Raw genomic sequence first — 23948 nt, forward strand, 5'->3', positions numbered from 1 at the left:
TCCTCTTAACTAAATGTTTCACCTCTCTTGTCAACCATGGTTCCTTCACCCTACCATCCTTTCCCTGTCTCAGTGGGGCAAACCTCTCCAGAACCCCATGCAAGTGTTCCCTAAGCAGCCTCCAACACCTATTGGTGGAGAGGGGTCTTGTACACGTCCCTCCACACCTCCCCGCCCCCGACTCTCTTCTCCTCCTGCAAATCACTCCTAAATTCCCTCCTCTTTGACCCAGCTTTGGTTGGCTCACCGTCTTGTGGTTTGGTTCAGTTGGCTAAACAATCCAGTGAAGAAACTTCCTGTTTCTCTCGACAGAGGGAGCCGGCAATCCGTTGGAAGCAAGAAAAACATTCACATATATAGAGAGTTGGAAATCCTGCAGATCGAGTCGGTTTCAAGTTGCCCTTCACAGAATGTGGCTGTGCGTGCCCATTGGTCTGGGAGCTTTGCTCAGATGTATCTATGGAGATGGCAAGTCGCTGGTTCCTTTGACAGGTGTGTGTTTCAGCTTTAAGAGACAGACAGCGGCAATGTACAGCAAAGGGAAAGGATGTGCGGTTCCTTCGGACGGTCAGGCAAGGGAAAAGTAAGTGGCAGCGAAAGATAGGGAGAGACAGAAGGAGAAAGAGGAGAAAAAGAGAGAGAACATCTGTGGCTCTCGGTGGGAGCGCTGTGCAGGAGAAGGGAATTTTTCGGAAACTGGATTTACCCGGGGAACGCCGAAGGGGATGAGGAGGGAGGGATTTTCTTGTAAAGTTTTTATTTAAAATGTAAACATTTATTCTCCGTTGCATTTTAATTGTTTCAATTTTACAATATTGCGGATAATAACGCTTTGCAAAGAAACACCACGCTTGCTGCGGTTTAATTCTGGTCAATTCTGAAAATTTTCCCCATTTTATATTTTTTAAAAACATCGTTCAGTTTCATTGGGAATTTCATAGCATCCTATCCCGGGAAGGGAATCTTTCCGTAGTCTCGGGAATGTTTTGTTCCAGTAATATATGTAAATATTTGGTGTGTGGTTGTGTTTTGAGTCTCTCTTTCCAAAGCGTGTTTTACATTTAATAAAAGTGCTTGTTGCAAAAAAAAAGTTAATTCCTTCTAATGTGGCGCGTTTGTTCTCTCTCTGTAGGTTGGCGTTGTATGTATACGAATACCTGCTCCATATCGGTGCACAGAAATCTGCACAGACTTTTCTCTCAGAGGTGAACCCACTCTCCCGTGTTCCGAGGTTGAAATTTGGCATTATTGGTTTTGATTCTTTTCAGGTTTCCTGATTTCCTCCATCCTTATTTTCAGATCCGCTGGGAAAAGAATATTACTCTGGGAGAGCCTCCCGGGTTCCTGCACTCCTGGTGGTGGTAAGTTTTAGTTACATTGGTTTAGTTTCATTTGAAAGTGCTTTCCGATGTGCAGGAGACCGGCTCCTCAAACAAAGGCAGCCTGTTTCCAGATGGTGAGGAGGGCGCTCCTCACCTCAATGTCCTGGCTATTTATTTGCTGTTCCCCCCACCCCCACCCCCACTTCCCCCTTCCCTCTCCCTTCCACCCCCTCCCCTTCCCCTCCCCCTCACTTTCGCCATCCGTCCTCCAACTTCCCTCTGACCCTGCCCTCATCACTTCTTCCCTGACTCCCCAACTCCCGCTGCACAGCCCTGCCCCTCACTCACACCCTCCTCTCTTCCTCATTCTTTCCCCCTTTACCTCAGCTCTCCCCCTCCCCAGCTCTCCCTTTCTCCCTCTTTTTCCCTCTCTACCTCCCTTCCCTCTCTCCCTACCCCACTTCTTCCCACTCTCTCACCTATCCCCCTCTTTTGCCTCTCTTTCTCGGCCACCTTCTCCCCAATTTCCATGCCTCTCTCTTCCCACCCCATCCGTCCCTATCTCCCACTTCTCCTTCTCTGTTACTCTCTCTCTCTCTCTCTCTCTCTCTCTCTCTCTCTCTCTCTCTCTACCACACCTGGCCCCCACCCTTCACTTTCCATTGCTATTTCTCTCTCATCACAATATCACAATCTCAAACTTACTTTTGGACTGCCTGGGGTCTTGGGAACATTTATCAAAGTCACAGTCTGTGCACCTTGGGTACAGACCAGGACACCAGTGAGCTGCAGCCACCAGTGAAGGATCTGGGCCTCTGCTCACTGGGCTTTGGGGTACTGAGCCAGGCTGGGAACCTAGTCTCCACCCCAAGCCTGTACAAAGTTATCTATTAGGATAGTCTTAGTCATACAGCATGAAAACAGGCCCTTCGACCCAACTCATCCATGCTGACTGTGTTGCCCAGCGAGCTAATCCCATCTGCCTGTGTTTGGCCTGTAGCCCTCTAGACCCCTCCTACCCATGTACTTATCGAGATGGCTTTTGAGTGTTGCTAATGTGCCCACCTCAACCGCTATTTCTGGCAGCTCATTCCAAATACACACCAGGCTTTGCATGAAGAAGCTGCCGTTGATGTCCCTTTTAAATCTCTCGCCTCTGATTTTAAACCTATGCCCTCTTGTTTTTAACACCCCCTCCCTGGGAAAAAGACTATGTGTATTCACCCTGTCTATGCCCCTCATGATCTTATATACCTCTGTCAGGTCGCCCTTCAATTTCCTGCGTTCCAGGGAATTAGGATAGCAATTAGTCTTAATCCAACATCCTCCTCCCCTCACCCCCGTTGGGCGGGCGTGAAGCTCGGCCTGGGTTTCTGCTCCCCACCACAACCAGAAGGTGGATTTACAGGTCCATCGGGGAAGGACAAGGTTGGCAACGATGCCTCCACAGTCAAATATTCTTCTCCCTTTGGCTGGTATAGAACTGGAGCAACTTAACCTACAACTAGAAGCAGTGCCTTGAAGAGAGATGAGGAAGGTGAAGGCAGTGCAGAGAAGATCTGCCCAGTTAGTCCCTCTACTGCTCCCACCCTGGGACCCATCATCCTCCAGAACCATTGGATAAATACTTGAAGGGAAAGTAATTGCTGAGCTCTGAGGAAAGAGCGACGTGTGGGATTAATTGGAGTGCTTTTAAAGATGGGCTGAGTGGCCTTTTGCACACATCATTTTAGGATTCTAATTATCCAGGTCCTTTTTGCAGGTTCTATCAAATCTGCTTCCACCAACCTTGGAGTGCATTCCCATTCAAAACAACTCACTGCGTTAAAATGTTCTCATCTCCCCAATGGTTCTTTTGCCAGTCGCCTTCAGTCTGTCTCTTGTATTTACTGACCTTCTGCTGCCAGAAAGAGTCACTCCTTATTATGTTAAAATCCCTCATAGTTTTGAACCTACCCTTAAGTTTCCCTGCTCTAAAGAGAACAGACCCAGCTTCTCTAATCTCTCTGCCTTCCCTGAAGTCTCTCATCATGATGTGATTGGTCAAAGGCGATTTGTCCATTTAAACTGGGCTACGTAACATGGACCTGGGCCAACATCTGGGTACCTGTCCCAGTCAGACCCTGTCTTGTTCTCAGCCAGTGGGTTCACGACTGTGCTGAGTGGTGAAGTGGTGCATGGAACCCGAAAGCCGTGGAGTGCTGTGTTAACTGGATCCTTGTTGTAAGTGGTCCTCAGCACTGTGGCCCATGGGAGTCTGTGCTGAACCAGACTGCTTGGCTCTGGGATAGATGACCAGCCGGGGGTTTGAACTGACAGAGCAGTGGCTTCTGCAATTCCACGACTGGGGTTGGAATCTGGAATCAGAATCAGATTCTGGCTGTAGGCCTCTCCTTATCTGGAGTTGGAGTGTGATTAAATATTGGAGCCCATGGATTTGGATGGGAATTGGGATTGAGGACCAGAGTTGATTTGAGTACCAAGGGCCTGTTGTCTTCCCTGTGGAAACTGGTTGGATGTGGGGTTTGTGATGGGGAACATGATATGTGGCTGGTTCCCTGTTTGCCAATTTTATCAAATACGTGACAATATGAACTGAGAGCCAGAGCAATGAGAGAGTTTAGTGACGGTCTCTGTCTCCTCTCTCTAGTGTATTTTGGGATCTGTATTGTGCAGCTCCTGACAGACGGGAAACCTGTGAGCACTCCAGTGAAGCCAAGGCCTTTCATGATTATGTGAGTTTTATGCTAATTTTATTCATTATGGAAAGAGATTCTCTGTCTTGTTGGAGGCAAATATTGCTGGCAGGAAAGACTGTGTGTGTGTCTGTTTACCTCCCTGTGCATGTGTGTCTGCCTCAATGTATGACTGTGTGCCTGTGTTTTTCTGCCTCTGTGAGTGCCTTTGTGAGTGCTAGTGTGTATCTGCTTCAGTATGTGCCTGTGTCTCTGTGTGTCTTTCTCTGTTTGGTACCCGTGTATAACCGTGTGTGTGTGTGTGTGTGTGTGTGTGTGTGTGTGTGTGTGTGTGTGTGTGTGTGTGTGTGTGTGTGTGTGTGTGTGTGTGTGTGTGTGTGTATCTTTATGTCAATGTGCTGATGTAGGTCCACTTGTGACTGTGGCTCCATTCATGTTAAAGAGCAGATGGACCTTAACCAGGATTTGATCGTGTCTGAATTAGTCTTTATCAGAATATTGTGCATTTTACTCTTCACTTAAGTGGCTTCATAAAACTTGTGATCACTTCCCAGATATTGTGGTTGATGATTGTTCCAGCTTTTAGAATTTACGAATTGGGAAGGAGGGTTGGTTTAAACTGTGACTTCTTAAAGGCAAGATCTGTTGTATCTAGAAAATAGATTGCCCTTACAGTCTGGTTGTCTCAGCCTTTCGATTGTGATTGAAAGCTGTAAGTATTGTCAGTCTGTCAATAGGGTAAAAATGACTAACAATGTATGGTATAACTAATACTGAATGTAGGGCCCATTACTTTCCATTTGGCCTGTTCATAATGTAAATATTCAATTTTTTTTTCATTGATGAAATAGATACCATCTTTCTAGTTGTATCAGTTTATGAGCCTTTTTCTCATTTGCTGTAATTTCTATGCAACATGTTGGAATGTTTTAGTATGTTTAAAGGTGCTACATAAAAACAAGTTGTTGTTGCAGTTACCTTCCATACCCTCTGGTGCACATTGACTTGAAACAAACAGTAAACCTGTGTGTCAGTGCTAGCTCAAGGGCTGACAGGTTTCAATGGCAGCGTTGACAACCTTTGCTTCCACTCACAAAATTTATTTTTCATTCCGGCTACTCCAACCCTTCCAGAAGCTGCTGAATATTCCCTGGTTATGTGCCCTGCAGCCACCAGCACTTCCTGGGGTATGGGATCTGCAGACACCAAATCCCACCAGGGCATTGAACCCACTGATACTGATACCCACTGGGGTATGGATGGCACAGATGGTAAGTCTCACTGGGTATGTGTCAAACAGACACTGACCATCATGGGGTTATGGGCCCAACATAAAGTGACATTCCTTGCGGTATATGTCGCACAGATGCTGATTCTCACTGGGGGGCGCGTCCCATAGACACTGACTCCCACTGGGGAATGGGTTCCACAGACACTGACTCCCACTGGGGGATGGATCCCACTGACTCCCACTGGGGGACACGTCCCACAGACACCGACTCCCACTGGGGGATGGGTCCCACAGACACTGACTCCCACTGGGGGATGGGTCCTTCAGACACTGACTCCCACTGGGGGATGGGTGCCACAGACACCGACTCCCACTGGGGGATGGGTCCCTCAGACACTGGCTCCTGCTGGGGTTCATGTTCCGAGGTATATGAATCACTTGGTTGCCTATAATGATACTTAAAAATGGAAGAACCTTTATGTCAGAGACATAGTCCGAAGGATGAGTCATTATCTTCTCAGATCTTGAGATGCTGTTGTCCAAGAACTGAATGAACATCTCGAGAGGCAACAAATCCTTTGTCCTCTGTGAGTGCCAATGTTCTCAATCCATATGACGATCATCTCTGAGGGTACTATAAAATGGTGTGGATAGCAGGGGTGAGGTTATTCGTGGTCAAACTTGTACCAATGAAAGAAAAAGATTGATAGCACATTTGCTACCTCAGAGCATCCAAAATTGCTTTGTAACCAATGAAGTACTTCGAAGAGGTGATGACTGTGGTAATGTAGGAAATGTTGAAGCCAGTGTCTGTCCAGGAATTTCTACAAACAGCACTTCTGATAGTGACAGGATAATCTGTTCTGGTGGTGTTATTTGAGATGTTGCTGGTTCAGGAAACCAGAAGAATCCATCTGCCCTTTGAGATGTAGTGCTGTGCATCTTTCTATTCACCTCATGTCATCCCAGAGACAGCTCCTCCAATAGTGCGGCATTCCCCAGTGCTGTACGGGAATGTCGGCCCTGATTATATTCTCAGGCATCTAGCCTGGAACTTGAAATGTTTTACATGCGATGCCCCATAAATGCTTCACATCACCATCAACAGGTTTAGTTGGTTTCACGTATCAGAAAGATTCATCACTCATTAAATGCCTGGGCAGGGCCAAGTTTCATTAAAGGAGGTCAAACCAGCATGGGGACTGATACAGAGAGCTTTGGTCAGACTCTGCTTGCATTAAGTGTTGGATATCACAGTAGGAGAGACTGGGTGCAACACAGACTCAGCTCAATGTTTCTGGAGGGCTAAAAGTATTAAGCTATGAAGGGGTTTGCAAGGATGGTCCTTGGATTCCCTGGAGTACAAAAGATAAAGGGGTGCTCTAACTGAGATGCTGTTAAAGGGTATTGGAGAGAAACTGTTTCCTATTCACTGTGTGGGATACGGGTGGAGCACAACAATGACCCATAATAAAGTTGGAGCCAATCCATTCCAGAGTGATGTCAGGAAGCACCTCTTCGTGCAAAGGGCAGTGAAAATCCAGATCTCCATCCCTCTGAAAAGTGTGGACACTGAGAGTCAATGAGGTCTTCCAAAATCAATTTGTTTTTGTTGGTAAGAGTTTCAGGCCACATGTACCTGGAGTGGGTAACTAGAGCTGAGTTATAGATTAGCTAATAAAATTGAGGCAACAGGATTGAGGGGCTGAATGGCCCAATCCTGCCCCTGCAGACCATACAATGTTAATGCATTTTCTCATTAATGACGGGCTTGTCTATAGCAGGTTGTGTGCTCTGCTTTAATGCTGGGAGGTCTGAGAGAACATTACTTGTCCTGGAATTATTGAACATATATTTCTAACTTCTTTAACCCTTCCTCTCTCATCGCCAACTAACCCCTCCCCTCCACACACACACACACACACACACACACACACACACACACACACACACACAATTACACACACACACAATTAGTCACACACATAATTACACATGCAGACACACAATTACACACACAGATGCACACACAGACACACACACAAAAACACATACATAAACACACACACACACACACAATTACACATACACACACCCAGACACAGACACACACAATTACACACACACACACACAAAAACTCATACGTACACACACACATACACAATTACACACACACACACACACACACATGATTAGTCACACACATAATTACACATGCACACAGACAGACAGACACACACACACACACACACACACACAAAATGATCAGCTGGGCCTCAGAGGAGGGGCCGAGAGGCTATTGACCAAGGATTGATGCTCTGTTCACCTGACCTCTGACCCTGACATTGGGCATGTTGCAGCAGATGGAAGGGCTGTTATTGATGGGATGTCCTGTGAAATGGTTCCCTGGGTTCCTGTGATGTGTTAGCTCTGGGGACAAGCAACTACCAACCTCTCGCCATTTCCATGACAATGTGAACCCTTCTGTAAAATATCTGTTTGTTGGAACTAAAGAGTGCAGCAGGCAATATAAATAAGACTATTAAATATAATGTTCCTTTACTTTTGTTTAAATTACCTATTAGAATTACCCTGCTAAAGAGGTAGACTCCTTTTATTGGCACTGGGGCAACTCATTGACTCCTCATAATTAATCTAACAAAAAACCTAATTATCAAATCCAGCAGTATAATCCTTCCCAGGTACAGACCTGACATTATGAGACCATTGCCATTCCCTGAGCTAATATTTTCATTTCTTTCCTCTCAATCTTTGCTTCCCTTTCACCTTATTTCATTGACTGAAGGATAGGAGGCCATTCAGCCCCCTGGCTGTGGTACCATCCAATCTGCTCATGGCTGCTCTGTGCCTCACACTCCTTCACTTGGTTCTTTCTATCCAATAAAAATCTTATAGATCTTGGTTTTGAAAGCTCCAGTGGATGCCGGCATCCACAGCATTTTAGAGGGAGAATTCCAGATTCCCCTCCACTTGGGATGATGTGCTTCCTGATTGTAGTGTCCAAGGGTTCTTCTCTGTATCGCTTTTTAGTAAGGGAATGAAACAGGACAGAGCCTCCAGTCAACATCCTTCGTTGATGGTGAACAACACCTAACTAAAAGCTGGGGGTGATAAAACAATGTATCATAAGTCACCACATGGTACACATTCAAAGTTATAGAAACCCAATGTACCATCTTGACATCATTCCATGAATGACCTGGCTCTTATTTTAAGATTCCTTGTTGCAGAATCCCCATGCAAAGGTATATCTGCATACCCAACATCACTTTAATCAGCTTAAGCATCCAGTAAGACCATCCCCTATTCTATAATACTAAAGAACACAAGGATGTCCTTACACAATGTCCTCATAAATTAACCTTGAAGCCTTGGCAACATTCTCAGTGAATCTGCACTGCGCTCCATCTGAGGCCAACATGGCCTGCCTGAGATGTGGTAGATCCAGAACTGTTTGCAGTGTGCCAGGGGGATCTATACAACAATCCACCTCTTGACCTAAAGGCCAGCACTCCAGGCTGTTAGTCTGACTTTCTCCTGACTTTCAGAGGTTCATCCACACCTCTCTGCTTTGAAGCAGTTTCCAATCTTCGGCCATTAAAATAATTTTCCTGTCTGTCTTCATGCGAATCTTCCTGCCTTTTCCAGACGCCTGCTGGGCTTTGAGACCTTCTTCCTTGCAATTCTCTCCACAGCTTCCTCGGTTGTGGAATAACTCGAGGTGCAGGGGGGAAAAGTTATAGCAAAAGTTGATACAGTTGGGAGAGTCAATTGGTGAACGCAAATTGTTTCAATGGCTAATAATGGTGTTGTGAAGGGATAATGTGGTGCATCAGCAAGCATGGAATCTTCCTGCAGAGAAGGAGGATGCTTGACTCACCTTGCCAGTCTTTGAAAGAATTGATAAATTAGGTCCATTCGTCACAGCCTTGCAAATCAGTGCTCTTTAGCTATATGTGGCACAATCTTTTGAAAGTTATGGATCGTATTGCAATGGGGATTAACTACACAAGTAGGGAAGTATGCTACAACTGTGCAGGGCATCAGTGATACCACACCTGGAGTGCTGAGTACAGTTTAGGTATCCCTGGGGGGATGTACTTGCTTTGGAGGCAGTTCAGAGAAGGTTCACCAGGTTGTTTCATGGGATGAAGGAGTTGTCCAATGAGGAACAAATGAGAAGTTTGCACCTGTACTCATTAGAAGGAGATGCTTTCTTGTTGAAATGCTCTGAAAGGGCGGACCTGATAGATGCTGAGAGGAAGTTCCACCACTTGGGGGAATCCAAAACTAGGGGGCATGTCTCAAAATAGGGAGTTTTCCATTTAATAAAGAGAGGAGGTGGAACTTCTGCCCTCCGAGGGTTGTGAATCTTTGGAATTCCCTACCGGAGACAGCTGTGAAGGCAGAGGCATATACAAGGATGAAATAGTCAGATTTCTGGAGTCTGGGGAAATCAAGGGTAATGAAGAACAGGCAGGAGACTGAAGTTGAGGCCAAGATAAGATCACACATGATCTAATTCAATGATGGAGCAGTCTTGAGCGACTGTACATCTGATCCCTTATTTCTTATATATTGATGTTCAGAAGCAAATTCTCCCCCCTCACTCTGCTGCTTCTGCCAGCCAATTATCTTAAACCTGGACCACCGGAAATGCTCTGTGAAAACCAGTCTTAAGCATCTCTGCTAAATATACCCTTAATCTTCTCTGCTCCAAGGAGAATAATCACAGCTTCTCCAAGTTCCACGTTGACTGTAATCACTCATTGTTGGAACCGTTACCATAAATCTCTCCACACCTTCACCAAGCTTCCTAAACTATCAAGCCAGTACTCCAACTGGGGTCTAACCAGTGATTTGTAAAAGTTTAGCATAACCTCTTTGTTTTGTACTCAGTGCCCAGTAAGAGATAGGATGAGGAATACCAGGATTTTTACACTTGGTTTAAAACCTGTGATTCATTGAGGTAGTTTGACATGTAAGCATCTTCTCTCCCCACCTGGAGCTATCCTTCAGGCATAGCTCAGTCAAGCCCAGTTCAGCCAGTTTGGTACCAGATTAAGATTGCACAAGGTGGGATCTTGATGTCTCAGTCCATCCAAGTGGTGAGGCCAGAGCAGGTTAAAATTGGTCAGAATGTTATTACTGGAATTAGAATTGGTTTATTATTGTCAGTGAAAGGTACAGTGAAAAGCTTGCCTTGCGTACTGTTAATACAGATCAATTCATTACACAGTACATTGAGGTAGTACAAGGTAAAGCAATAACAGAATGCAGAATAAAGTGTAACAGTTACAGAAAAAGTGCAGTGCAGATAGACGATAAGGTGCAAGGTCATAACGAGGTAGATTGTGAGGTCAAGAGTCCATTTTACCATACTTTCCACAGAATTGCAAAGATACTGATTGGACAGTGCAAGAAGGAGATAGAAGAACATTTAAACAATACAGCAAGCTTTAGATTGATCCTTGCAACTTCGAGGGGTACCAGTGGTTTTATACAGAGTGTGACAGATAGCTAGGAGTGAGTTACAGGCTGGAGTCTGATAGAGAGGGTCAGGATGGAGCAGGTTAGCAGGAATATAGTCAGGGTTTTGGGAGACTTACTACAATGACAGATACCCGGGTATTGGTTACAGGCTGGAATCAAATTAAGTGGCTGGAAATAGAGTTGTTATACAGTTGTGTGTCCACGCGCACGCGTGCACAGACACGCACACACACACACACACACACGCGCGCGTCTGTGCAGGAACACATAACCACAGTAACACAGGCAGTCCACTGCCCCGTGAAGCGGTTAATGCTATAAGTTGAGACCAGAGATTTCTCCATCTACAGGAGTGGTGTAGTTGACCTACTTAATTCCTGTAGCAGGATTGCAAGCTGGATCCCATGGGAATCTCTTCCATAATTCCAAGTAAACCCTTCTGACTCCGGCATACTAAGATCCATGAGCATGGAATAGAAATTCAAATATGCTCTCCCCTGGGTAACTGGGAGCTCTCCCGAATGAGCAGCCTGAACTGCTTACGGTGAGGTGGGTGGGGCGGCTGGGTTAACGAAGCAAATGTCTTCTCCCTACCACCCCACTGCCCTTAGACAAAACTTTGCAAAGCTTCACCTGGTCATTGCATAGAAGGTCTGAGATTTTTCTTCAGGTATGCACTGCTGTATATGATGGTGGTTACCTTCTTTCTTTGCCTGCCTCTGCCTTACCTCAGCTCATCAGCTGCTGAAACCATTCTGTTTGTACCTCTATTCCAGGCTGATCTTTCTGTTCTACTCTATGTGAGCTCCTGTTCCTCTTTAGTTCTTATCTCTCTGAGACCCAACTCTGCTTGAGTCCTGTTCACCCATCACTCCTGTGCTTGCTGACCTACACCACCTCCCAGACCAATGGTGCCTTGATTTCCCATCCTCTGGATTGCTCCAGGTGTGACAGCAGGTTTCTGATCTTCAGAGCATCTCAACACCCTTCACAGCCAGTAAGTACATTGTAAAGATAGGGATGCATTTGTGTGCACAGCTGATCCCACAAACAGCAACTGACAGTACACTTAATGTTGATTCGGAAGGGAATGTTGTCAGGGTACTGAGAAGAATTCACTGCTTTTCCATTAATACCTTGGGGTCCTTTATGGAGCAAGCTTGAACCCACAGCACTCTTCCTTGAAGCCAGAACATTAACTGCTCAATGGGCCACGCAGAGTTCAAAATATCATTCATTTGTTACCACCTGTGACACTGATGCTGTGGAGTTTATACTCCCTGACCTGTCAGTGGATCCAGGGACAACATTTGGGGTTTCACAATTTATTTACTAGAGCACATAGGGTTAATACTCTGCATTTCCTGGTTTACTATGGGGAAAGGGTTAATACTCAGGGTTCCCTGGTTTACTGAGGGGGTAGGGATGGGATTAATACTCAGGGTTTACTGAGGGAGTGATGTTGGGGTTGATACTCTGAGTTCCCCGGTTTACTGTGGGGATGGGCTTAATATTCAGGGATGCCGCTGTGCTCAGTATTTCCTGAGTTGTGTTTGTATTGGCAGAGACTGCAAGCTGGTGGTCTTTGCAACATTCGCCTTGTGAAACTGATGGGATTCTGGCCTGAAGCCAGGCTCCCAACAATCCAGCAGCAGCAGGGGAGGGGAGCAGGGTTGGGGGGTGTGGGGCGGGTGCAGAGGGGTTCAGAGGAGTCTGGGAAATGGAGAGCTGTAGGAAGGGGGAGTAAGGGAGGAGATGAGGAGGGCAGGTGTGGAAGGGGGATGGATGGAGCAGGGTAAGGGTAAGTTGGTGGAGGCTGTATTAAGGTTTGTTGCTGGCACATGGAGAATTGGATTTTTAAATATTTTCCTTCAGTGCTGCTTGCTTGTCAAAGACTTGACTGAACAGACTGTTCAGTTACAATCTGCTCATGTCCACTTGCATTATCAGACCTTGAACTGCTTTTGTTTCTTGCCTAATGCGAACCCCCACTGTTCCCTCTGAATCTCACCACAAGCCTGCATTCCTTGATTAAGAATTACTGTTATACAACTTTTGTTTGAGTACAGAGGAGGGATTTAACAATTTACAGTTATATAGCACCTTAGACCAAGTTAAAGCATTCTAAGGCACTATACAGGAACGCTCTTAAAATTTAACCAAGTCACCTAAGATATTGAGACAGATGACCAAAAACTTGGTCAAAGAGGCAGGTTTGAAGCAACATCTTAAAGGTGGAGGGAGAGAAAGTGAATTTTAAAGAAGGAATTCCAGAGCTTTGGGCTTAAAAAACATGGTTGTTAGTTACAGGAGTAAGGAGTATAGGAGCCGAGAGGTAATGTTGCAGCTATATAGGACCCTGGTCAGACCCCATTTGGAGTACTGTGCTCATTTCTGGTCGCCTCACTACAGGAAGGATGTGGAAGCCATAGAAAGGGTGCAGAGGAGATTTACAAGGATGTTGCCTGGATTGGGGAGCACGCCTTATGAAAACAGGTTGAGTGAACTTGGCCTTTTCTCCTTGGAGCGATGGAGGATGAGGGGTGACCTGATAGAAGTGTATAAGATGATGAGAGGCATTGATTGTATGGATAGTCAGAGGCTTTTTTCCCAGGGCTGAAATGGTTGCCACAAGAGCACACAGGTTTAAGGTTCTGGGGAGTAAGTATAGAGGAGATGTCAGGGGTAAGTTTTTTACTCAGAGAGTGGTGAGTGCGTGGAATGGGCTGCCGGCAACGATGGTGGAGGCAGATACAATAGGGTCCTTCCAGAGACTTTTGGATAGGTACATGGAGCTGAGAAAAATAGAGGGCTATGGGTAAGCCTAGTAATTTCTAAGGTAGGGACATGTTTGGAGCAGCTTTGTGGGCTGAAGGGCCTGAATTGTGCTGTAGGTTTTCTATGTTCTATGTTCTAAGCAAGGGGCTGGAAATGGAGAGTGCAGAGATCTCTGAGAGGAATGAAATGGGTGGGGGTTACAGTGACAGAGGAGGAAAAACTAGGGAGGGACTTGAAAGCAACAGTGAGATCTTTGAAATTGCTTCACGGAGTGGGGTGATGGGGGGGTGTGGTTGGAGGTGAACTGGACTGGATAGAGGCAACAGCACTTTGAATGACCTCAAGTTTCCATCAGGTGGTGGTTTAGAGGTCAGTCAGTTGGGTCTGGAAGTTACAGAGGCACTGCATAATATTTGATAAAACCCAGAGAGGTTGAGAGAATTCCAGAGGTTGGCCATTGGAGACACGGCTACCAATGGCTGAGCAATTGTTTGTCAACTTGGAAGAGATCAGAATTTAATGGGCACAGAAGTTGTGGAGAGATATAAGGTTAGATGAGATTACAGTAACTGGAGCTGACTTAGATGAATGTGGAACCCATACCCAGTAAGATTAATAGACAATGACTGACACAGGTCTGGGACCCACAAACAATGGCTCTCACTGCAACATGGGTTCCACAGTCACTGACTTACTTGGGTACAGGTCCCTCAGACACTCCCTCACACTGCAGTTCAGCTCCCACTGAATCTCAGAGGGTATGGATCTCTTTTTTCCTATTGTGAGCCATTAGTATCGGCAGTGTGTGTGCAAGATGTCCTAAAATTAGCCTGATTGCATCCTCAGTGAGCAAATGCACACTTATCACAACATGCTCACTCTAACACGCCACATACACTCACTTTTACACATATGCACGCCAATGTGTACCGACATGCTGTAGTATGAACATACATAAACCTTCTCCAACCCACAAGTGTACACTTGTTTGTACAGACAGGGTCAGGGGTAAGCACACTAAGACATACAACAGGCAGAGAGAGGACTGTGTCCAGTTTAACATCAACCAGTGTTGGAGACTGAGCCCTTCTCGTTCTGGTTAAACCAGAGGATGTCTTTGCTCGCTGTGCCATGTGGGAGTCTGTGATAATGTGATGGCATCTCCTGTGTCTGTTTGCTAGCTTTTTCCTTATGAGTTCTGCCTAATCGCTTGGCTGCTTTTGGCTTCATGTCTCCCAGATGCTGTTCCATAAATACTTAAAGAGAGTGTTTAAAATATTCAGATTTGAAAAAATACAAATGAAGTCTCCCAGAGTATTAGAGCCATACAGAAATCTCTCAGTGACTGGGTCAGAGGCCAGTCTTCTGACTATCTGTAACCTGTAATTAGGTTTTATCTAAATAGTTCCTGGTCAGTATTAACCTATATTTCAGTGTGTTTCTCTCCTGTGATCATTCTCTCTCTCTCTCTCTCTCTCTCTCTCTCTCTCTCTCTCTCTCTCTCTTTGTTCTTTCTTTCTCTCCGTCTCTAGCTGTTTATTCAGTCTGTTTCTCCCCGTTTCTCCATATTTCTCTCTCTAGCTCTGTGTGTGTATGTGTGTGTGTGTGTGTTTGTGTGTATATAATATACGTGTGTGTGTGTGCATGTCCATGCATCAATACACATGATATGTGTGCACCCATATGTGTGGTATGTATGTCTGCTTGTGTGGGTCTGCATGACATGTGAGTGTTGTTTACGTGTATCTGTGAATGTCTCTGTGTATGGGACTGCTACATATGTGTCCTTATGCAGGTGTACATGGTGTATACACCTACTCATATGTGCCCCTATGTCTGCACAGATCTGTCTCCCTGACTGTCATTTTCTATACAGCTTTCTGCCAGTGATTCTCCCCCTTCTACTGTCTCCCACACCCTTTCTGTCTCACCGACACATTTCTTTTGCTGCTTTCTCTCACTCTGCCTCTTGGACAGGTTGATAGTTTTGCCCCACTACAAAGCTTTGAGCATTTAATCTAGGGTTGCAATTCTAGTGCATATTGAAAGGATTAATTTTCTCGCCAGGGCAATATAAGGAACTCTTATGTTCACCTGGGAGGACTGAAGGTCTTCGGTTTCACATCTTTTTGGAAAGCTGGCATCTCCAACAGAGCTCAGAAACCAGTATTACATCGGGAGTGGCCACAAATTTCCAGAGTCAGGACTCGAAACCCCAACCTTCTAACTTAGGGATGATACTAGTATCTGACAAACTAGGGAAAAAATACACCAACCTAACCCCTCCCAGCTCAACCTCTTGATACCCGCGCCCAGTTAAACAGTCCTTTCTGTTCAACAGTGTTAAAAGGAGATTATTTTGCTTATTGTCCATATTCTCCAGGGATTTGTTCTCTGCAGGAGATTAATCTTCAATTGCAGGAAGCTCCTGGATGGTCCCCTGGTGTACTCCCCAGAGCCCAAGCAGGAGACTCTCCATACAAAGGTTTCAGAAAGATCTTCACTGCCTGCATCTATTTTCGGAATGAGTCATAGCATTGACGGTCCGCTCGAGAGGCTGGGGGAGTGGGGCTAAGAATGACATCAGTAACTTGGTCTCTATGTCTCTGGTTAGTGCAGGCCCGGGGGGTGTAACAGCAAGGAAAGCTTATTTTGCTGCTTCTTTCAAAATATTTATGACGGGGCACTGCAAGTAATTTGCAGCTATTCTGAGCCTCCATAAATTCTGAATGTTTGGTTTAGGATCAGCTCAATATGCTTTGCAATTCAAGCACCAAATGAAGTTTTTATCTTCTTCTGCTATTTTCTCCCTTTTTTTTGATGCCTTGTTTTTAATAAGAATATTTGTGTAAGTAGGTATCTATAGAATTTATTTGCATACATAAATCAGTCCGCAGTCGCTCCAAGTTAATGGGATTCAGTGAAGTACGAGCTGACTGTTTCAGAAGCTAGTCTGCCTCACAGGTCAACTTGCTGATTTAGGCCTTGTCTCCATGGCAACCCTGGCTTGCATATGTAAAGTCTGAGCACTTTGGGACTTCTGCAGACACTCGGCAGCCCCTCACCCACCCTGGGTTAGTCATCACAGGCACAAACAATAGACCAGAGGGGTTAACATGGAGACTTGGCACATGGGCAAGTAACCTATTCCTTGCTGGATTTAACTGTCCTCAAGATTATTGGAATGCCTTACACCTTCACAGCTCAGCCATTGAAGAAATTTGAGTAGTATGGATTCAGGTTTGCACCCACTTCTCACCTTCCCACTCCCACCTCTTCCCCTCCCCCCAACCTCCTGTCACCCTCCTCTCACCTGCTCTAAGGGTTATATTTCATCTGCCCAGCATTGGGCTCCTTCCTTTGGAGTGGACAGAGACAGTGGGGAAGGGATTGAGAGACAGACAGGTATTATCTTTGGGGTCATCAGCATTCCAGGTTTATTCTGGAATCTCCAAGAATTAAAGGGTTGCTACAGACGCAGAATCCTGAAGGGAACTTCAAAATATATGTGCCTAGAAATTCATACCCAGGTGGTAGTATTAAATAGACCATGCATTATTGACTGACTTCAGTGCAACTGAATATTAGAAGTGGAGAAGACCAATAGTAAGCCGGGGATGTATTTCCAGGCAATTGTCTTTTCCTAAATGTTCTTCGAACACTTTAGTATCTCTGTTGTTAGCACTCACTCTCCTCTCTGTTAAGGATTTGAGTCCCACTCAAGAAACCCGAGCAGAAGTTGAAGGTCTCTTGGATGAAACTTTAAACCAAGAGCCCACCAGCAGCGTGTAACAAATCTGATGGCCAATAATTGAAAAAAGTTAGGATGTTCTCTCTGGGGTCCTGGGCACTAGAAAACCCAGAAGCGTTAATGCAGCTGGGTAATTATTGCTCTCGCTAAACCATTGATACAGGCAGGCAGCATCTATGACGAGTCCAGATGAAGAGTCTCAACCCAACATGTCAACTGTCCATTTCCCTCCAAAGATGCTGCCTGACCCGCTGAGTTCCTCCAGTGCTTTGTGTTGCTCCAGACTCCAACATCTGCAATCTCTTGTATCTCCGGCATACAAAATAAAATACGGCATGTGCTGGAAATCTAAAATAAAAACTGATTATTAAAAATGTATTATAAGCCACTGATGCTGTTGCACCTTTCAATTTTCGCTCTGGGCCCATGGCTGGCTCACTCACTCTGCGACATTCCCTGACGTGGTAGAGCATGGTCTCTGATGTGTGATGTACTGGTTACTGCCAGCAGACACTCCCTGGCGTTGCTCTCAACCTCCAATCATTCAGGAAAGCAGCATTATGTCACTTCAAGCATGATATTCCATTTTCTTGCTTGGCTGATCAGGATATCTTGGGGAACCGTAGAACTTGGGAAAAGAACAAAATTGAAAGACTGGTATTTCTGTGTTAAAATTTACAGCAAGTGGTGATCTTGAGGTGTACTCACTGTTGCAATGTTGAAGATGTGGCAGCCCAGTTGGTTAAGAGATGGATGTTCACCAAACCATGAGATTTAACTTGGTTCCTTTTATTTAAAATGCCATCATGGTACCATCTTCACCCACCAGAGAGAGTGGATGAAGATTCAGTTTAACAAGCCATCTCAAAATCAGCACTCCCTCAGTACTGCACTAGCTGGATAGGAGTCTTTTTACATTCATTCAAGGAAAGTAGGGTTTGCAGCCTGAGCTGGCATTTCATTGCCCATCCCTAGTTGTCCTTGAGAAGGTGGTGGTGAGCTGCCTTCTTGAACTGCTGCAGTCCTTGAGATGTGGGTATGCCCATGATGCTGTTAGGGAGAGAGCCCCCAGATTTTGACCCAGTGACGATGAAGAAACAATGATATATTTCCAAGTCTGGAAGGTGTGTGGCTGGAGGGAAACTTCCACGTGGTGATGTTCCCATGCTTTTGCTGCCCTTTTCCTTCTAGCTGGGAGAGGTTGTGGGTTTGGAAGTTGCTGTCTAAAGAGTCTTAATGAGTTGCTGCAGTGCGTCTTATAGATGTACAAATTGCTGCTACTGTGCGTCAGTGGTTGAGTGAATGGTTGTGTATGGAGTGCCTATCAAGCAGGCTGCTATGTCCAGCATACTGTCAAGCTCCTTGAGTGTTGTTGAAGTTGCACTCATCTTGGCAAGTGGAGAGTATTCCATCACTCTCCAGACTTGGCCTTTTAGATTTTTTTAATTTCAAAAATAAACTTTATTCATAATAAAAAATATATACAAAGGAAGAAAACAGTGTAAAATACAAAAGCTCAACATTCATGATTGTTACATTCAGTAGTGTAAAACTTAAAGAGAGAAAAAAACACACAAACATAGCACCACTGCCACTTATGTGGCTCTCCGAGGTGATACCCCTTTCATTGTTCGAGGGGCTTCCGCACCCAACTCTGCCCCTCCATTTGCAGTAGCGGAAGGAGCCTAGACTGTGGTCCTTCCCCACAGAGCCTTAGCGTTGGCTGCACCGAGCTTCAGTGAGTCCTTCAGCACGTACTCCTGCAGGCTAGACTGTGCCAGTCTGCAGCATTCCCTTATGGACATCTCTCTGTGCTGGAAATTCCGGGCAGACCAAAGGGCATCCTTCACCGAGCTGATGACCTTCCAGCAGCACTTGATGTCTGTCTTGGGAACAGCCCGTAGATCAGAGAGTCCTCTGTTACACAGCTGCTGGGGATGAACCGGGACACGGACCTTTGCACCCATCTCCACACCCTCTTTGCAATCACAGTCTGCAAAGAGGTGTGTGACCGTTTCCTCCCACGTCCCCCACCCCCCATCCTCACCCACCCCCCCCCCCCAGCCTTCCCGAGGGCAGCGAGCATTAGGAGTGATGTGTTGTCTGTAGAGGAAGGCTCTGACTGTGAGGGCACCTCTCACCCCCAGCCAAGCGAGGTCTTGGTGTTTGTTGGACAGATCTGGCAATGAGGCATTCTGCCATATGGTTTGAACCATTTGCTCAGGAAACAAATCCACAGAATCCATAATGTCCCTATCCCTTTTAGATGATGCATAGGCTTTGGGGAGTTAGGAGGTGAGTTACTCGCCTCAGTATTGTGAGCTGCTGACCTGTTCTTGTAGCCACATTGTGTAAGATACAGGAGCCTGAGAGCACGTACCACCAGACTTAAGGACAGCTTCTACCCCACTGTGATAAGACTATTGAATAGTTCCCTTATACAATGAGATGGACTATGACCTATGACCTCATGACCTCACGATCTACCTTGTTGTGACCTTGCACCTTATTGCACTGCACTTTCTCTGTAGCTGTGACACTTTACTCTGTACTGTTATTTTTTTTACCTGTACTACATCAATGCACTTTGTACTAACTTGAAGTAACTGCACTGTGTAATGAATTGACCTGTAAGATTGGTTTGTAAGACAAGTTTTTCACTGTACCTCGGTACAAGTGACAATAATAAACCAATACCAATACCAATATATGGCTGCTCCCGTTCAGTTTCTGGTCAATTTGTTACCCCCCAGAATATCGATAGTAGGGGACTCAGTGAAGGTAATACCATTGAATGTCAGGGGGTGATAGCTGGATTTTCTGTTGTTGCATATCATCATTGTGTGGCATGAATGTTACTTGCCACCTATCAGCCGAGGCCTGGATATTGTCCAGGTCTTGCTGCATTTGGTTATCCCTGGATCAGGATTTGAACCCACAATCTTCTGAGGCAGGAATACTGCCCATTGAACCACTGCTGACTTTAATAAAATGGGTCAATGCTTTGGATGCATGCTCTTTGTCAGAACTGAAAGCTGAGCAATGAGCAGTGGAGGCTGTAAAGATACAAGAGGAGAAAAGCAGCCCAACAGGATACCCCATTCGCAGGGAGGCAGTCAGTGAGCCAATTGCCATGCAAATGACTTGATAGGGAATAGTGAGGTGATAACAAAGTTCCTCAGTGTGTGAAGGGTGGCAGTTTCAGACTGGAGATGAGACATTATCAGTATTTTAAGATTCATTTCCATCAGTAACTAAGTGTGAAGCAGCTTGAGACGACTTTCAGGCATGTGTGAATAATGTGTTTGTATATTTTTGCTATTTTGCTAGTGAAATTTCTAGTGGAATTACTCATTGATGTGTGGTTTGTGAGGGTTATGCAGTAAATTATTCTTCTATTAAGCTGGGTTGATACCAATTTTAAGGGCATATTTTAAATGCTGCAAAGAAAACAGTGTTCAGACTGCATGTAACATCTGCCTTTCACTCTCCTTTCGTGATGTGGGACCGGTCACTGAGAGACTGCAGATATTCTGGATCCCGCACCGAATGAATGGTTCCGTTCTTATATTTTCTCTGAAGGGATGCTTGTCATGTGATGAAAACACCAGTAGGAGATAGGAAAGGCAAACTTGCATTTCTATAGTGCCTTTCACGACATCAGGATGTCCAAAAGCAGTTGACAGCCAATGAAGTAAAGCAGTAGTTGTCACTTAGTGTAAATAGGTGCTTATGTTGGTCGTGGGCTCGGTGGGTCAAAGGGCCTCTTCCTGTGCTCTGTGACTCTGAATGTTTTTTTACAATGTAAGAGAGAAACAGCCAATTTGTTTGCTGTTGGCTCCCACAAATAACAATGTGATAACTACCAGATAACCTGTTTTGGTGATGTTGATTATGAAGTAACTATTGGTTGAAGGATAGCAGGGAGAACTCAAAAACAAAAAAACTTCACAAAATACTGCAAATCTGATGATGTAGGAAGTATAGATACTGCCTGGCCCGCTGAGTATTTCCAGAATTTCTGTTTTCAACAACTATTCAGGATCTCACCACCAGCCACGTCTTTCCCTCTCTTTCCCCCACACCTTCCCTTCTCACCCACCCCTCCCCATCCTTTGGCACTTTCCCCTGCAACCATAGGAGGTCAACACCTGTCCCAACACCACCTCCCTCACTAACATCCAGGGAACTAAACAGTCCTTCCAGGTGAAGCAGAGAGTCATGTACACCTCCTCCAACCTGGTCTATTGCATTCAGTGCTGACGATGTGGTCTCTTCTACATAGTCCAAGTGACTAGAGCACCTATGCCCTTTCTGTAACGGCCATCTTGAGTATCCGGTTGCACGTCATTTCAACTCCCCTTCCCACTCCCACACTGACCTTCTCCACTTCGGCCTTCTCCACTGCCACGATGAGGCCAAACACAAGCTAGAAGAATGATACCTCACAGGGCAGTACGGTAGCGTAGTGGTTAGTGCGACGCTATTACAGCGCCAGTGATCGGGGTTCGATTCCCGTCGCTGTCCGTAAGGAGTCTGTACGTTCTCCTGTGTCTGCGTGGTTTTCCTCTGGGTGCTCCGGTTTCCTCCCACATTCCAAAGATGTACGGATAGGTTAATTTGGGGTTTAAAATGGGCAGTGTGGACTCGTTGGGCCGGAAGGACCTGTTACCACGCTGTAAGTAAAATAGAACAATAAATAAATAAATAAATAGATGTTCCACCTGGGTAGCTGACACCCCAATGGTATGAACATTGAATTTTCCAATTTTAGCTAACATACATGGTGGGCTGAAGGGCCTGTATGGTGGGCCGAAGGGCCTGTTTTGTGCTGTATGGTTCTATACTCTCCCTGTGTTTCTTTCTAACTCCCACCAGTTCAGCTGGAGTCTCTCTCCCTTTGTTTACCTTTTCCATCCCTCTCCCCCATTACCAAGACATCATCCTCCCCCAAATGGCTCCATCTGCCCATCGCTTGCATACCAATCTACCCGGGTTTCTTCAGCCTTGGTTCACCTTTCCCCTTACCCAGCTGGTTCCACCTATCACCTACCAGCCCTTTGTCTCTACCCTTGCCCCTCCCCACCCCCTGCTGGCTCCACCTGCCTATTATTTTTCACTTTTCTAATATTTCCACCTATCAGCCTCTATCTCAACACTCTTCCCCTCCCCTTCCTGCAACCATCTGCCCATCATCCCCCCTCATCTGGTTCCATCTATCAGCCTCTGTCTTACCCCTTCATTTCTATATACTGACTGTCTTCCCTCTACGCTCTAAGTTCTGATGCAGGACCTCAACCTGAAATGTCGACCATCCCTTTGCCTCCACAGATGCTACTTGACCCACTGAGTTCTTCCAGCAGTTTATTTGTTGCCCCAGATACCTGCGGTCTCTTGTGTTTCTATTCTTTTATGCCCACCTCAGAGAGCATTTGCGTGTCACTTTGGTGTCTTGACCAAAAGACGGGACCACCGATTTTGTTGTGCTCTGTCACTACCAGACTGCAGTGTCGGTCTGGATTCCTGTGGTTAAGTCTCTGTGGTTGGAGCCGAACCCAGAACTTCTGACGCAAAGGAAGGATTGCTACTCACTGAGCCAAAAGGACAAATCCTACAATTGGTGAATCTGTTCTTTGTGTCGACTTTTATTAAAGAATACCTTTGTGTGCGTTACGTTTCAAACATTATTAAAATATTAATGATAATCGTCAAAATATCAGTGCATTTAGCTCTTAGCTTGCATTTAAGAGTCATTAAAACACCATAAAATATTCATAATGAGTAATAATTTTGTGAGTATTTGGATAAGTTTAAACGATGATGTATCGTTGACCCTGTTCAGTGCAATTGATAGCCAGTCATATTGGCTGGCTATGGGTTCTTTGAGATAGTCAGATTGGTTGGATGACAAGTTTGTAAACTTAATGGAACCAATCAGGTTTTGCCTCCTTAACTGCTGGTTACGCAGAATGGTTTCAAGATGACCAGATGGTTTCTGAGAAGCAGAGTTACTTGTGTGTTTGCCCTAAAATGTTACAGTAATTGAACTGCAGGTCAGTGCTGTGGAGGGAAGCAGGTGGGAGTTGAAGGTTAGTCAAAGGGTCGTGGATCCCCCAAAATCTTTAAGTGCGTTAACAACAGATGCTTATGTTCACTTACATATGTGTGATATGTATGTGCTTAAAATGCTCCTCCAAAAGCCATCAACTTTAACTTCTTCACTCTTTCCTGGAACTAGATGGTTTTAAATTCCTATCAGCTTCCTCATTAAGATGGATTTTGTAGAGTTAAAATGTATGTAATAGAAGCAGGATTCACCTCTCAAACCCATTGAGGCTACTCTGCCATTCATTAAGATCCTGGCTGATTTTATGACTTGTCAAATTTGCTACCTGATCCCCATATCTCTCGGTTCAAGAGTCAAAAGAGTCTATTGATCTCACCCTTGAATATACTCCAAGGAAGTCATAAGAACATAAGGTTATGTTATGTTCCCAGCTGATGTGGCGGGATTTGAATATGCCTCTAGATCATTTGTCTGGGTTACGCAAATTGAACAATTGCATAACTGAATTCTTGGTACCCTGGCCATTTTTAGAATAGTAATTACTTTCAAAAATTACTTTATCGCCTGTGGTACCATTCTGTGGTCACT

General features: G+C 45.3%; 1 protein-coding gene across 4 annotated transcripts in view; it reads left to right on the forward strand.

Annotated features, from left to right (window-relative positions):
• Window positions 1-402: 402 nt before the first annotated feature.
• ssbp4 (single stranded DNA binding protein 4) overlaps window positions 403-23948 on the forward strand; it is a 108622-nt gene continuing 85076 nt past the window's right edge. For 2 of the 4 annotated variants that reach the window (XM_052037574.1, XM_052037576.1), the window contains exons 1-4: window positions 453-583; window positions 1133-1205; window positions 1300-1361; window positions 3973-4057. In XM_052037574.1, coding sequence (XP_051893534.1) covers window positions 528-583; window positions 1133-1205; window positions 1300-1361; window positions 3973-4057 — 276 coding nt within the window. In that variant the 5' untranslated portion in view covers window positions 453-527. Of the gene's footprint in view, window positions 584-1132; window positions 1206-1299; window positions 1362-3972; window positions 4058-23948 lie in introns of those variants that run through there. The other 2 variants (XM_052037575.1, XM_052037577.1) reach the window with 2 other exon arrangements.

This window comes from Pristis pectinata, chromosome 24 (genome assembly GCF_009764475.1).
Source record: "Pristis pectinata isolate sPriPec2 chromosome 24, sPriPec2.1.pri, whole genome shotgun sequence".
NCBI lineage: Eukaryota > Metazoa > Chordata > Chondrichthyes > Rhinopristiformes > Pristidae > Pristis > Pristis pectinata.